At 30.7% G+C, this 17,188-nt stretch overlaps 1 protein-coding gene across 3 annotated transcripts; it reads right to left on the reverse strand.

The window, feature by feature from the left end:
- Nucleotides 1-9,052: 9,052 nt before the first annotated feature.
- On the reverse strand, nucleotides 9,053-14,463 carry LOC104211155 (DNA-directed RNA polymerase III subunit 2). Of its 3 annotated transcripts, none has more exons than XM_009760163.2 (7): nucleotides 14,371-14,463; nucleotides 12,276-14,059; nucleotides 12,092-12,172; nucleotides 11,372-11,476; nucleotides 11,207-11,287; nucleotides 9,554-11,112; nucleotides 9,053-9,473 (listed from the first exon to the last, which is right to left on the reverse strand). In XM_009760163.2, the coding sequence occupies exons 2-6, from the start codon at nucleotides 13,974-13,976 to the stop codon at nucleotides 9,613-9,615; spliced, it is 3,468 nt and encodes a 1,155-aa protein (XP_009758465.1). In that variant the 5' UTR covers nucleotides 13,977-14,059; nucleotides 14,371-14,463; the 3' UTR covers nucleotides 9,053-9,473; nucleotides 9,554-9,612. The 3 variants fall into 3 exon arrangements, with proteins under 3 accessions (XP_009758465.1, XP_009758466.1, XP_070021325.1); XM_009760164.2 differs by having other exon boundaries at nucleotides 14,321-14,463; XM_070165224.1 differs by having other exon boundaries at nucleotides 14,389-14,454.
- Between the last annotated feature and the right edge of the window lie 2,725 nt (nucleotides 14,464-17,188).

A 17,188-nucleotide genomic window follows, 5' to 3' on the forward strand; every position in this document is an offset into this window, starting at 1 on the left:
TTACTCCCTCCTTTTTAGTTTACGTGAATCTATTCGCTTTTCAAGAGATAATTTGACTAATCTTTGAATCTAAAATGGATTAGATTAATTTGATATTTTAAATTTTAAATTTAGATATTCAAAAACTATACAAGAAATATTATTAAATTGCAATATTTTTGTGTCAATATGATAAAAAAAATATTTAAAAATTTTGGTCAAAGTTTATATAGTTTCAATCTCGAAAAACTAAAAGGTTTTATATAAACCGAAACTGAAGGAGTAATTAATTCAAAGACTTAATTATTTGTACTCAATATTAAAAAAATAATTTTACTTTTTTCGCATTGGGGTTTAGTACTTTTACAATAATATAAAAATATAATAATTTTGAACTCTTTTCTTATTCGAATAATATTTTCTATTTATTAATTTTTTGTATAATATTTGAAATCTACATTGGCGCGTTGCGCGTGTATCCTATCTTGGTGAATAAAATATTACATTAAAAATTATATTTGAGTTATAAAATAAAAATTCAAACTCTTGAAATTGAAGAATATTGATTATGCTTCCTTTTTAGTTTCAACAAAAACACATAGCCTTTAAAATTTTAAGAACTTTTCTAGAAAAAAACTCCAGTGGTTAAGTTTTATCTATAGTGTAATTTTTTTTTCATTTACCTTTTTTTGGAGTATCAATTTGTTACTCTGTTTGCTCTAAGTTTTTCTGTCTAGCTTCATTCTCATCTTTATCTATTCATATTATTTTATGGATAAAATGATTGAAACAATAATCTTTTTTTATTGAAAACCAAACCGCACGATTGGTATGTACTTCGAACAGTTGAAATTGCATTCTCTGCAATATTAGTTTCTTGCTTTTGAGTAAGTTGTGATGCTAAAATTAATCGTTATATTTCTTTAACAAAGACCAAAGACTCCTAACCCTAAAAGGAGTCTTTAGTGGTTAAAAAAAAATCCTAAGTGTCAAAAGTTTTTTAACTTAAAATTTTTCCAAATGTTGGTTTTTTATTAATAAATTTGTTTTGTTACATCATTTAATTAAGGAAGGTTTTAGGCAAGATATTTAATATTAGGATTTTGTGTGTATGCTACAAATAAGGAAGGATTTAATGTATTAATTTAGTTCATTTAAAACTCTTAAATATTAGGGAGGAAACTTAAAATGACGATTTTATCTAATATAAAATTTATTTTTAAGGGGTAAAAAAGGCGAACGATATTTCGCTAAGGGCCTTTGTACTTTATATATATATATATATATATATATAACTTTTCTACCATCAATACATGAATCATGTAAACTTTTCAAATTCGTTTTTTGTCTTTTCATTTGTTTTTGCTTCTTTTGCTTGGATAGTATGTAAACTTTTCAAATTGATTTAAATATTTAGTACGTATATTTACTTTATGTTTATATTTTAATTAAATTAAATAAAAATAATAACATTCTCTTATAATAAATATTTAAATTTATTTTTCTTTTCAAAATAATTATAAAATAATTTAATATCCTTTTTGGCAATTTGACACTCAAAAGCACTTTTTATAAAGATTGGCCAAACACAATTTGTTTATCAAATATTGTAAAAATTAAAGTACTTCTTAAATGAATTGGCCAATCACAAATTATTTTTTTCAAAAGTACTTTTCAAAATAAGCAGTTTTTGGCAGCTTGGCCAAACGGCCTCTAAGTGACCAATTTGCTTTGGGCACACTCATTAAGGAAATACTAAATTCGTGACAAAAATAGTTAGTGTGACTAAACTACCCTTCATTAAACGTTGCACCATAGTTATAGTAGCACTTACTTCTTTTCTTAAATGTGAGGAGTAAACGACTTTTTGAGGTATGCACATAAGGGTAATTTTTGGAAAAATAAATTGAATTTTTTCTTGATTATATAAATGGACATTTATTTTAAACCAAAATAAAAAAAGTAAATTGGTCACTTATTGTGGACTTGAGGGAGTATAACGAAAGAATTCAAATACATATCCGTTAATAAGGGGGGAATGGGCCTTTATGGTCATTTATAGTGAAAATAGTACGTGCTAGCAGTTTTCGGACTGGTAATTAAAAAATAGTCAACGTTTGCAAAGTCATTAAAAAATAGTCATTGTTTTGCTACAACACGGAAAGTTTCAGCATAATATACTGGACATTGGAGCATATGAGTATGAACTTCCAGCATATTATATTGGAACTCTAACACATTATGAAATTTCAGCATATTACGCTGGAAATTCATATGTAAAAAAATCGAACTCCAGCATATATGTTGTAAAAAAAATTCGGATGTTGAATAACATTTTTGTTCAGATTTATCTTTACATGAAAAGTGGCTAAAATTCGATTGTTTTTGAAAATGTGGTTATTTTTCAATTACCAGTTGTAAATCTGGCTATTTTTGAATTTCGCCCCATTTAGAATGTTAAAATTTAAAATTAAAAAAAAAACTTTTTTAGATCTCTTACGCGTAAGATAGATCTCTTATGTGTAAAAGTAAATCTCTCACGTGCAAAAAAAGAGATAGAGTCATAAAATTAAAATAATTTTGTAATGACCCACAAAACCATTTGATCGTTAATAAGTTCTTTCAAAATCTACAAATTTAATTACATACTTATTTACCTTTTTATACACAAATGTTGTTGGAATAGTGTTTGATTGTAAGGGCAAAAATGTCACTCAATTTTTACGAATATTCCCACTTTTAGTATAATACTAGTTTCTATATACATGCGTTGCACGTAATTATCTCGTATTAATCATTAAAGGGTATGCAAAATCCAAAATTATCATGCATATAACATATATAAAAGTAAACTCAAATAATAAGAAAATGAGACATAGTTCCTTCAATTGAAAGATGTTTGAAATCAAACGATACTTTTGAAGAACTGGAATCAACAATTAGGAAGTAAACAACTAAATAAGCATAAAGGATGATTTAGAACAAATTAATGGACTCTCCCGATGATACATACCGATGGTGTGAAAGTATATATGAATTAAACAACATCAAGTAGATATGTTGAATGACTATTTTATCCCTTGCGAACTCTATTTTTAAAAGGTAAAAAAGATGAACGACATTTTGCTAAAAGACTTCGTGTTACTAGATATGTTAATGAAAGACAAAGATATGTTAAGAGACTTCGACGTTTTTATATATACTAGATATGTTGTTATTTGGTTAGTATGTTAATGAAAGACAAAGATAAAAATTGTCAATGTAATGCTCATAAAGTAGGATTTATGAAATTCATCTCCTTGTTATTCATAAATTAATTTTTGGGTAGAATGAAACCTAATAGACTTGCTCATTCGGGCTTGCTCGGTTGAGCGTCGGTCGCACCCCTCGGTTTTGGGGCGTGACAATATCTTATGAACATCCTTGTTATTTTTGTTACATAATACAAAAAACAAATAACAAGTTAAACTATAACATAATCAATTTTGCTCTATTTTTTATTTGTTTACCTTCAATGCTCTTCTGTAAAAATAAATTTATGTACCTTAAGAGTTTTATCAACTTAAATAATAATTTTATTTATATGATGATTTTAAAAAAGAAATAAAATGATTATTTTGCTAATTACTCCCTCCTTTTTAGTTTACGTGAATCTATTCGCTTTTCAAGAGATAATTTGACTAATCTTTGAATCTAAAATGGATTAGATTAATTTGATATTTTAAATTTTAAATTTAGATATTCAAAAACTATACAAGAAATATTATTAAATTGCAATATTTTTGTGTCAATATGATAAAAAAAATATTTAAAAATTTTGGTCAAAGTTTATATAGTTTCAATCTCGAAAAACTAAAAGGTTTTATATAAACCGAAACTGAAGGAGTAATTAATTCAAAGACTTAATTATTTGTACTCAATATTAAAAAAATAATTTTACTTTTTTCGCATTGGGGTTTAGTACTTTTACAATAATATAAAAATATAATAATTTTGAACTCTTTTCTTATTCGAATAATATTTTCTATTTATTAATTTTTTGTATAATATTTGAAATCTACATTGGCGCGTTGCGCGTGTATCCTATCTTGGTGAATAAAATATTACATTAAAAATTATATTTGAGTTATAAAATAAAAATTCAAACTCTTGAAATTGAAGAATATTGATTATGCTTCCTTTTTAGTTTCAACAAAAACACATAGCCTTTAAAATTTTAAGAACTTTTCTAGAAAAAAACTCCAGTGGTTAAGTTTTATCTATAGTGTAATTTTTTTTTCATTTACCTTTTTTTGGAGTATCAATTTGTTACTCTGTTTGCTCTAAGTTTTTCTGTCTAGCTTCATTCTCATCTTTATCTATTCATATTATTTTATGGATAAAATGATTGAAACAATAATCTTTTTTTATTGAAAACCAAACCGCACGATTGGTATGTACTTCGAACAGTTGAAATTGCATTCTCTGCAATATTAGTTTCTTGCTTTTGAGTAAGTTGTGATGCTAAAATTAATCGTTATATTTCTTTAACAAAGACCAAAGACTCCTAACCCTAAAAGGAGTCTTTAGTGGTTAAAAAAAAATCCTAAGTGTCAAAAGTTTTTTAACTTAAAATTTTTCCAAATGTTGGTTTTTTATTAATAAATTTGTTTTGTTACATCATTTAATTAAGGAAGGTTTTAGGCAAGATATTTAATATTAGGATTTTGTGTGTATGCTACAAATAAGGAAGGATTTAATGTATTAATTTAGTTCATTTAAAACTCTTAAATATTAGGGAGGAAACTTAAAATGACGATTTTATCTAATATAAAATTTATTTTTAAGGGGTAAAAAAGGCGAACGATATTTCGCTAAGGGCCTTTGTACTTTATATATATATATATATATATATATATAACTTTTCTACCATCAATACATGAATCATGTAAACTTTTCAAATTCGTTTTTTGTCTTTTCATTTGTTTTTGCTTCTTTTGCTTGGATAGTATGTAAACTTTTCAAATTGATTTAAATATTTAGTACGTATATTTACTTTATGTTTATATTTTAATTAAATTAAATAAAAATAATAACATTCTCTTATAATAAATATTTAAATTTATTTTTCTTTTCAAAATAATTATAAAATAATTTAATATCCTTTTTGGCAATTTGACACTCAAAAGCACTTTTTATAAAGATTGGCCAAACACAATTTGTTTATCAAATATTGTAAAAATTAAAGTACTTCTTAAATGAATTGGCCAATCACAAATTATTTTTTTCAAAAGTACTTTTCAAAATAAGCAGTTTTTGGCAGCTTGGCCAAACGGCCTCTAAGTGACCAATTTGCTTTGGGCACACTCATTAAGGAAATACTAAATTCGTGACAAAAATAGTTAGTGTGACTAAACTACCCTTCATTAAACGTTGCACCATAGTTATAGTAGCACTTACTTCTTTTCTTAAATGTGAGGAGTAAACGACTTTTTGAGGTATGCACATAAGGGTAATTTTTGGAAAAATAAATTGAATTTTTTCTTGATTATATAAATGGACATTTATTTTAGACCAAAATAAAAAAAGTAAATTGGTCACTTATTGTGGACTTGAGGGAGTATAACGAAAGAATTCAAATACATCTCCGTTAATAAGGGGGGAATGGGCCTTTATGGTCATTTATAGTGAAAATAGTACGTGCTAGCAGTTTTCGGACTGGTAATTAAAAAATAGTCAACGTTTGCAAAGTCATTAAAAAATAGTCATTGTTTTGCTACAACACGGAAAGTTCCAGCATAATATACTGGACATTGGAGCATATGAGTATGAACTTCCAGCATATTATATTGGAACTCTAACACATTATGAAATTTCAGCATATTACGCTGGAAATTCATATGTAAAAAAATCGAACTCCAGCATATATGTTGTAAAAAAAATTCGGATGTTGAATAACATTTTTGTTCAGATTTATCTTTACATGAAAAGTGACTAAAATTCGATTGTTTTTGAAAATGTGGTTATTTTTCAATTACCAGTTGTAAATCTGGCTATTTTTGAATTTCGCCCCATTTAGAATGTTAAAATTTAAAATTAAAAAAAAAACTTTTTTAGATCTCTTACGCGTAAGATAGATCTCTTATGTGTAAAAGTAAATCTCTCACGTGCAAAAAAAGAGATAGAGTCATAAAATTAAAATAATTTTGTAATGACCCACAAAACCATTTGATCGTTAATAAGTTCTTTCAAAATCTACAAATTTAATTACATACTTATTTACCTTTTTATACACAAATGTTGTTGGAATAGTGTTTGATTGTAAGGGCAAAAATGTCACTCAATTTTTACGAATATTCCCACTTTTAGTATAATACTAGTTTCTATATACATGCGTTGCACGTAATTATCTCGTATTAATCATTAAAGGGTATGCAAAATCCAAAATTATCATGCATATAACATATATAAAAGTAAACTCAAATAATAAGAAAATGAGACATAGTTCCTTCAATTGAAAGATGTTTGAAATCAAACGATACTTTTGAAGAACTGGAATCAACAATTAGGAAGTAAACAACTAAATAAGCATAAAGGATGATTTAGAACAAATTAATGGACTCTCCCGATGATACATACCGATGGTGTGAAAGTATATATGAATTAAACAACATCAAGTATCTGTATCACCATTGAAAAGCCGTTTAATAAGAAAATAAACTAACAAAAAACCAACATTTCAAAGTGAGTATAATAAAATATTCCTTTGCAAATTCATTTTATCAGCTATACAAATAAAAGTTGTCAAAAAGTTCAAAATAAGTTGGTTATTTTTTCTATTCATTCCCTTAAAAACAAATTGTACGGCATTTACCCTACTTCTATTTTTAATAAACATAAGTTTTTGAAATATTCGAAAAAAAGAGTAGAAAATCAGGGTTCACGGTAAACCTAGGAGTCTTCTCTTGTCATGCTACTTCATTCTACTATTCGTCTTTTCTCCAAAATTCTTTTCTAAAAGTATCATCAATTCTTATAAGAACTCAATCTTAACTCATTTATTTTACTATTTAAATCGGTATTTCCTACTGGTTCTACAATTCTACTTGCATAAGAACACTTTAAAGTGCCTCTTACCCTAATTTAACTATAAATTTTATATACTTGATAATTATCATCTAACTTTCACTAATGCGCTATAAATATCTCTAATTGAATAGCATGACAACTATACTCCAAGAACTCATCAAGCTAACCCCTTTACCAATTTCACTTAGACAAGAATAGTACATCAATATATATTATGGACCTTGAGAATTTTAGTTGTTAGTTATCATTGAAGTTAATGCACTTTTTTCATTTGTCTTCTCTCTTTCTTGCCAAAATTCTGGATACTTAGGTTGGTTTAATAATTTTTTTAAAAGATAATTTCATGTTGATTAACTTATACTCAAAATTAAAGGGAATAGATAGATATAGATTAAGTATACAAATTTATAATGAGGGAAGGGGAAAAGGAATTAGTGTATCCTTCTTTTAAACATCCATCAGATTATTTTTTTATGATTAAAATCTATTAATTTTATGTACATGCAAATTTAATATCTCATTAATAAAGAATTAGGAGAAATCTAAAATATTCGATTACTTTGATGCCCCAAAAAGAACCACAAGAACCATCCGCTACTTGTTTTCTTTTGCGGATATTTGCTAACTTTATGGTTAATTGGTTATAGCTTTTATTCTTTCGGAAAGAAATATGTATATCAATTAAATATGATTTATAACAAAAAAGAAAAAAAACTTCACCTAATATCTATTTACAAAATCATATATGTGTTTTCTATTGAAATATGAATCACGTCTGGCGATATTAATACTTATATATTAACCATGCAAAGAATATTAGATTATTTGCATTAACATATATGTACTTCTAGGATGACAAAATAAAATAATTTTTTTTAATGCATATACGCTAAAAATCATCTTATCTTGGTAAGAAAAATATCGTTGATGGCTCTGCCTGTTATACAACCAGCAATAGTTGCCATAAGATCTTTCTAATATTTTTGTAGTGCCAATAGTTCCATTTGACTCTACCTTCAGCTTTTCATCATCCATGAAAGAAATATATTTCTTGCGATTATTATTATACTTGAAAATTTAGCTTATGCGTTAAAACGTTCCTTCAGCATGAAATATTCCATACTTCATATTTATAAGAGAAGGAAATTGGAATTGAAAATTTATGCAAAGTCATGATTCTATTGCACAATGTTAAATTGTCCAAGTGGATAATATATTTAATAGTTGACTTCAAAATCCTAAATATTAGATCAACCCCTAAATAGTATAGTTTAATATTCTTGAAATAAAAATAAGCAAATTGAATTCCAATTAGGTATTTATTTATGGGATAGCTTAGTGATTCACCCGTCAAAAAAAAAATTTGATTTGTGTCAACTTCCTCCAAGAAGAACGTGTATGGAAGATATTTACTTGTTCTAAATGTAATATTTTTAAGATTTTTTTCCTAAAAGTAAATAGGAATCAAATAGGAATTTTTAAGGTGTATTCTAAAAGTAATAGGATTACATGACTAAAGATATTTACTTGTTCAATTTATATGAATTAGACATACGAAAGTAATTATACTAATAGGATTCCTAAATGTGATCATGTAGGATTCCTAACGTGTAGTATTATGTCCTAAAACTAATAAGATTATAAGGTTAATATCTAGAATTCCGGTTATATCATTTTATTATGAGTTATTATGCTTAATATTATAAGGTTATTTTTGTAAACCGACATTGTATTCATGCTTTTATAATAATATAGAAGATATAGATATAGATGATTAATCAAACACAATTTCTCAACAAAAGTACTTTTGAAAAACACTTCTCAAAATAAATTGATTTTCCAAAAAAGCTATAACAAGGTAGCAGACATCTTGGCTAATGTTGCTGCAGATGAGAAGGATACCAGGAACTATATTTCTCCTGAGGAAGTTGCTCGTTATAACACTAAACATGAACAAACTAAAGTGTCTCAAAAAAGACAAAAGCTAATCACCAAGAACAAAAAAGAGACCAACGAAAACTTTAGTACTCCCTCTGTTTCAAAGAATGACACATTTCTATATTTAGAAATAATTTAACTTTAAACTTTTCATTTTACCCACTTTACCCTTAATGAGAAGCTTTTATAGCCACACAAATATCATGGCCTTCAAAGTTTTTGCACCTTAAGCTTTTAACACGCATATTTCAAAAGTCTTTTTTTCGTTAAACTTTGTTCCAAGTCAAACTACATTATCTAAATTGAAATGGAGGATGTATGAAATAGTAAGCATCTATATTCTATAAACCAGCCAAATAAACGTTAACAAGACTTCCTCTATGCTGCACATCAAACAATTTCCCATTAAAGCAGAGAATTGCCTCTTTTCTCCAGTCTCATGTTTCACTGAACGAGCAAGAACCTTTTTGTCTTTCCACACGTGTGTCCTGCAAAAAGGGAGGGAATAGTAATAAGCACAAATAAGTGAAATCAATTACATTTAGTAGCCAAAAAAAAATACAATTACATTGATCTGGCTATGGCAACCATCTGAGCATCATTTTCCAAGTACAAATGACACTACAATCAGGCTTCTGATAGTTTTAATCGCGGGACAATGTTCATTGATTGGAGCTCCTGGATTAGGAGCTTGCAAGCATAAGGCAACTTCATTGTAGATATATTTTCCCCGTTCTTGCACATAGAGCAAATGCCAGTCTTAAGCTTGTAGTTGTAATATCCCAATAAACCACATTTTCGACAAACCTGAACCTCAAAGGGATCACTAGAAATCATCAAGCGCTCGTATATTAACATACTTGCACCATATGCAATCAAGCAATCACGTTCCATTTCTCCCACACGTAAACCTCCATTTCTGCTCCTCCCTTCGGTAGGTTGTCTTGTGATCATAACACGAGGCCCACTCCCGCGAGCATGCATTTTATCTAGGACCATGTGTTTCAGTTTTTGGTAATATATTGGCCCCATGAAGATGTATGCTTGTAGTGGCATACCGGTTATCCCTGAATAAATAAAGTCCTTGCCGTTGTAGCTAAAGCCATGCTTTACCAGAGTCTCACTAATCGTGTCAACTGTGTCTGCATGACCACTGGGTTCTCCGAAAGCACTGCCGTAATGAAACCTACCACATGAAACTCCAGCTTTACTTCCAAGAAGCTCTATCATCTTTCCCACTGTCATTCGGCTTGGAAATCCATGAGGATTCATAATAAGATCAGGGCAAATGCCACGTTCAGAAAATGGAAAATCTTCCTGCTGTACAATGGTGCCACACACTCCTTTCTGCCCATGTCTACTACTGAACTTGTCACCAATCTCAGGCCTGCGGGTATGACGGATCATAAATTTGATGCATAAATTGTTGTTCTTATCAGAGTGAAGAGCTACCCTATCAACAACAGGCGTCTCCCCTTCAGGACCTTTATAAGTTTGTCTACTAGGCTTATATGCGCTATCCGGCAAGCTCATAGGAGACGAGACTGGTGTCCTCGTGACTGTAGGGGACTCCTTGTTGATATAGATATCATGGGGTCTAATAATTTCTCCTGGAGAAGCTAGTCCATCTTCATCCAGAATCTGCATCCTCTCAGCTTCATATCCTTGACGCTGTGGTTTAATTATTCTATCTGATGTGTTGTTCTCATACTTCAGACATGTGGCTGAGTACTTCTTCATCACTATGCAACGCCCAAAACCTCGATCCAAAGAAGACTTGTTCATTACTATTGCATCCTCAATGTCATACCCACTATAACTCATCACAGCAACAGTGGCATTCTGCCCAGCACCTAGTTTATCATAACCAACCAGCTCTATAGTTCTTGTAGTCAGTAAAGGGCGTTGAGGATACACCAAAAGGTAGATTAATGTGTCCATCCGACTCAACTGGTTATAGGCAATGTTTCCCATAGCTTGCTTACCCATCGCACACTGATAGGTATTCCTAGGGGACTGATTGTGATGAGGATAAGGTATCAAACCAGCACAAACACCTAAGATTGTAAAAGGCTCAATCTCAATATGTGTTGTCTCTGGTGTAGCCTCCTTCTCGTATAGAGCAATCTGAAAAACATGCATTTGTGCAGTCAGTACTAGTGTAAATAATACTATAATCAATACACTAACAGAATGCACTCCTCATTTGCTTGACACAAACCAATGAGTTGTTCTCCTCGTTGACATCAAGATATTCTATCAAACCATCCCTTAGAAAGCTGTCGAAGTTGCGCACACCATCCTACAAAGAATAAATTTTCAAATCAGATGCGGAACTGACATGAAAACATACAGCTCAGAAGTAAGATCCAGGTAAGATGAGTACCCTCAACTCTTTCATATGTTGCTCCTTGATTCTGGAAACACCTTTGTCAGCAATGACAAGTGGACGACAAACACGTCCACCATCTGAGGCGATGTAAACAGAGCGCTGCAAGAGATTTCTTCAAACATTATATATGATCATTGAAATCATAATAATTAATCACCAGAAAATTTCAAATGATAAAAGCAAAGAGGGAAAACGTAAATATTTTGCCAACAGCATCACTATGGTGGAGCAATGCTACCCAAAAACTATCAGAGATATAGGAATTATCTATATGGCTCCTGATACAGAAGGAACCATTTTCCCTCAGACCTCAGAATATCTATGTCAAAACTTAACAGAATTTAATTAAATCCAAAGACATGGGATCTCCTATTCTCGAAAACATTTTACCAGCTGCTAAGTTTCAGCCTTTCAAATTTCAACATTCTCATTTTACAGTAAAACAAGCAAATGATACCTTAGTGGACATCTTATTCATCTTTCCCTCCATTAGTATGAAACGTAAGACTTCATCTAAAATATATAGTTGCTATGTTCCCTTAGGTTTAACTTTTAAGTGCCAAAAGACACCAAGGAAGCCGTTGGTCCCCGAACGCAGTCTTCACCCTGATACAGCTTGAACTAAAAGGGATTTCAACACCAATATAGGTAGTTTTAACAAGTGACAAAATCAATACTAGGACGACGATGCAAAAGAACAAACTGTCAAATTACCTGCTTTTCATTCACAAAGATGCTTATAAACTCCCCAATTTTACCAGCCCTCCGTAGCTTCCTCATTGCATTAGCAAATCGCTGATTGAAAGAAGAGATTATTGGTGAAAAGTAAACAACAAGCCTATGTTCAAAGGCAGATACAGGAAAAAACATAGCTGTTCCACTTCTAGCAAAAACATACCTGTGGACTCCTGTGCTTGCCTAGAATAAGTCCATTTAATATGATGAGATAGGAACTTGGCATGTGAAGTTCTTCTGCCGAAAGTTGTTCCAAGTCCTCAACACCCAAGCAGTAGCACAGAGAAATAATAGGCTGCTCATCCTCATCTGTCGTAACATGAGTCATCAATGCCAGGTTTTTCACCAATCCACAAGCTTCACCTTCCGGGGTGTCACAAGGGCAGAGCATCCCCCACTGGCTTGGTTGCAGTGCTCTAGGACCACTAACTTTTCTAGACTTCTCAAACTGTGGCGAGATCTTTGTCATGTGGCCCAATGATCCAATGTATGATAACCGAGCAACAACCTGAGTCATGCCTTTCCTGTGCATCCTAAATCGTTTTACATCCCAGTTGCCTGTAGATAGGGTTCTCTCCATGCCCACAGTAATACTATCTTTTGCTATGTATGGAGAAATGTCCAAACGGCTGGAGCGACTGGGCCTTGCTAAAAGGGCATCAACTGTCTTCCTAGCTTCATCATTCATCGTCTTGAACAAATCCTCAAAAAGGAGAGATAACAGCTGACCGGAGAGCTCCAGTCGTTTATTCCCAACATAGTCCTTGTCATCCATTGCATCCTTGTTTAGGATTGCTTCCATCATGCGCCTCATCATCACTGCAACATATATGCATTTTTTGCGGAAATTATGTTTATGTACAGGAACATTTGCAAGAAATATGTCACGAAGAATACTCAAAGCTCGCGCTCCCTTCTCAACTGGACCAGCAGAATATGAAAACATTTTCAGCATCTTATCACTCTCGAGGAACTCCAATGCCTGTTGTTGCGTATACACCTTGAGATCTGCACACTCCTCGATTGATGGCAAAAGCAGAGCACTAAACCGAGGATCTCTTCCTATCATTTGCACAACCTCTTGATCGCTCTCCATACCCATGGCCTTCATGACAATCATGATGGGGACCTTGGTTTTGAACATATTCAACTCCAAGTACACCTTTTCTTTCTCCATTTTTACAATTGTTTTGCTTTTTGTTTTTTCTGTGCTACTGGTAACAGATGCTTGCACACACCCTTTTTTATCGGTATCAATGATTATTCTGTTCTTCGAGAGCTGCTCCTGAATCAAAATTACCTTCTCAGTCCCTTTGATGACAAAATACCCTCCGGGATCAAGTGGGCATTCTCCAAGTTTTGCTAGTTCTTCTTCATCCTTCCCATATAGCACACAGCAACAGCTTCTAAGCATAACCGGCATCCTTCCAATGGTAACATTCTTCTTTGTTTGCACTGATATCTGCCCATGACTTCCCGTTGTGTATTCGATATCGACATAAATTGGAGCCGCATAGGTAATGTCACATAGCCGACATTTCTGTGGATTTAGTTTCTCCGTTACGCCATCAACCATAATTGATGGTTCACCAATATGAACATCATTGTACTTAAGATAAATGTTAGGGTCCAGTATCGATCTAATCTCCTTATTCGCTTGGACGATCTTCTTTATTTCCGTCTTGACAAAGTAATTGAAGGAGTCTAAGTGTTGCTTCACCAATCCTCTCACCTTCAAGAATTCTGGAACAAGCTGATACTTGTCCACCAAATTCTTAATAGGAGATGCAAGGTACTGCTTGTCAATTCCGTGGCTCAAGTCATTCGTCGGATTGGACATGGTGGAATCATCTCCCATACCCATTGCCAATCAATTTTTTCCAGCAAAACAAAACCAGAAACAGAAAGAATCCCAATCGAAACAAAGCAAGATGATCCGTTATCACCCTGCAACAACAAACAATGGAGGACGATTAAACATAAATATACAAATAGAACTATTAACTATCACTAGCAGCTTGTATCCAAGAAAAATAAAGAAAGATGCAGTTATACACAAGAACGAGTGACAAATTTTCTGTATTACAACACACTACTATTTGAAAGGAAAAAAAAACTCCTTCTTTCATGCTAGTCTTAAAGCAATCAATTTACGACAATGAAGAATCAAAACATCAGCAAAAATTAGTGATTTTTCTGTATGTTTACATAAAAATTCAAAACCCTAAGATTGAAACTTAGAGGGAAAGGAGGCTGACGATTTCGAAATCCCCTACTTCAGAGCTCTGTTAGAAGGGTTTAACGGAGGCCAGCAAAAGTTAAGCTAAAAGAGAGAGGGTTTTGGGGGAAAACTTTTCCCACTTATGTTTTTAGCAGAAAGAAGAATAAGGCAGAATTAAATAAATTATATTAATTCTGTAGGCCGTATGCCAAACAAGTTTTGAGAGAAATTAAGTATATTACCAGAAATAAAAATATATTTTGACAAATATGTAAGCAATTTGTTGCCAATTTATTTATAATTTTATCTTTTTTTCTCAAATCCATTATATTTAATTTATTATTATATTACTCGAACAAAAACTTCAAAATCTAAAAAATTATTAGGATTTCAAACATTTAAGAGCTGGTGCATTGAACTGTAATTGCAAAAAAATTGGAAGATTTTGGCTTTAAAAGTAATAGCCCTGTAAATATGGTAACAGTTTGATAATTAAAAAAACATGGTAAAAATTTTTATTGCCAAAACGTTTTTGATAAATCAAAACTTTCATTAGCAAAGCTGAAATTATGTACAAGAAAAAAAGGTGTTATTAAATGAAGTTGTTACCATTTATTGAAATTAGCAAGCGATATTATGTTCGCTAAAAGAATTATTACCAATTGTCTACTTTGTTGTAGTGACTAGCTAAACGAAAAAATTTGGGGAAAAAAAAAAGTGCCGCGTTGGTCTTTTAATTTGAGCTTGAAACAATTCTGAACTAATTTCAAGTCTGAGGAAGGTAGCGTGTATGCAAATTTTATCCCACTATTACGTGTGACTAAATTTTCAAACTAAAAATTGACTAGGAGATAGAAATTGTCTAGCTAATGTTGCATATTAGCTACGATTCGATAGCTCTAACTAAAATGTGAGCTAACTGCACGTTTTCTTTGTAGTGAAACTTATTCTTTTGCAAATAAATATCAAACTAAATGAATTCGGTTCTTGATTTGACAAAATTCGAGTCACTTAAATTTATTTATTTATTGAAGGGCACTCAAACTTATTATAGCTCCTTAAAAGTATTATCGCTTGCATAATCTAAAGCAATAGTTTAGGCCATTCACCTACCAATAAAGTTTTCACTTTGCCAAAATCTCATTTTATACCCATTAAATCCAAACTATTTTCCCTTTAATGTTCATGCCCAAACTATTTACTATTCCTACCCATAGGCCCAAATTAATTACCCGCTAATTTTTCAACCGCAACCTACAAATAAAAGCTGAGCTAGAAAATCATCAAACTTTTCTTTGGATTTTCTTCTTTTCTCTATTATCTTATCCAGCAACCTCATAATTTTTTTTCTGGCATGCAATTAAATATTTAAGGGCTTTAGTTGTTGAGTACGAACTTTAATGAAATAGTTCCCGCAAACAAGGAATCTTGAAAGAGAACCTCAAGTTGTGAATTAGAGATTCAAACTCCAAAAGAATATCCTTAGTTTTGTGTGGCAGTAATAATATTTGTGGATATGGCATTTACAGAAGTCTCTGGTCATTTACGTCTCTGGTCCCATGCTAATATCATCCTTTGAGAATCTTTCCATTATCCACCATTGTTGGGCTTGAAGCTCAATTTTATTTTTGAAGATTTCTTGTTTGATTCAAAGTGGGTGCTGTTAAATATTGCTTATAGTACCTTCTGGAAGTTCATACTGAAATTGGATAGCATTTGGAGCTGATTTGAGGTGATTGAGATCGAAATTTTCAGTTGAAAATCGAAGAAGAATACGGCTACAGTATACCGCTACGATATACAATATGATGTAGGAGTATATAGCTATACTGCAACAGTACACTATTATAGTTTACAAAACAGTATACTGCTACAGTATACTAATATACTATAGGAGTATATAGTTATACTGCAACGGTATACTATTATAGTATACAATATATTGTTATGGTATACTGTAATAATATGCAAGATACTATAACAATATGTTGTAATAATATACAATATACTATAATAATATACTTATTACCCGTAAATTCACTTGTCTTTTCCCTTTTAATTTATTTTAAGCTTTTACCCAGCGTGAGGGGCAAATTGAAAATGCAAAAAAAAATAATAATTATAATATGCTATATAACGTAATGGTATACTCTTACAATTAGATCCTTTTAGAATTTTTTAAATTTTTTATTGACAACTGATATTATTTTAGTTTAATAATTGAATTAAAAAAAAATTAACTCTTTGCGTACAATTGTATACCTTGTTGGTATAGTTATATACTATATTGGTATCATATGTTAGTTAATATTTATTTGGTTGTATTAGCTACATTTAATTGGTACACAATTTGATTTTTATTTAGTAATAATATAAAAAAAAAAATAATAAAAAATAGTGAAAACAATAAATGAAATTAGATTATGAAGAGAAAAAGAATATAAAAAAAGAAGTTAAATGAAATTAGAAAAGGAAAAAAGAAAAAAATAAGAAGAAAACAAGAAAAATAAAAAGGAGAAAAGAAAAAAAAAGAAAAAAAAAAAGAAAAGAAGCATAGAAATAAAAAAGAATTGGAGAAAAAAAGAAAAAATTCCCCACAAAAACCTACTATGGGTAGGAAATGTAATTAGTTTATGGATAGAAAACAAATGGATAGACAAGGGTAAATAGTTTTGTTTTTGTGGGTAACTGTGTCAAAACCTAACTTTCAAGAAATTAAGAACTCCATTAAACTGAATATATATTAAAGAATACAACATAAAACTCTAGAAAAAATAAATGTATCCTCTTGGAATTACATTTTCATGAATCACACAGTAAACAAACAAATATGAATTCACTCCTTTAACATAGCA

This window comes from Nicotiana sylvestris, chromosome 12 (genome assembly GCF_000393655.2).
Source record: "Nicotiana sylvestris chromosome 12, ASM39365v2, whole genome shotgun sequence".
Classification (NCBI taxonomy): domain Eukaryota; kingdom Viridiplantae; phylum Streptophyta; class Magnoliopsida; order Solanales; family Solanaceae; genus Nicotiana; species Nicotiana sylvestris.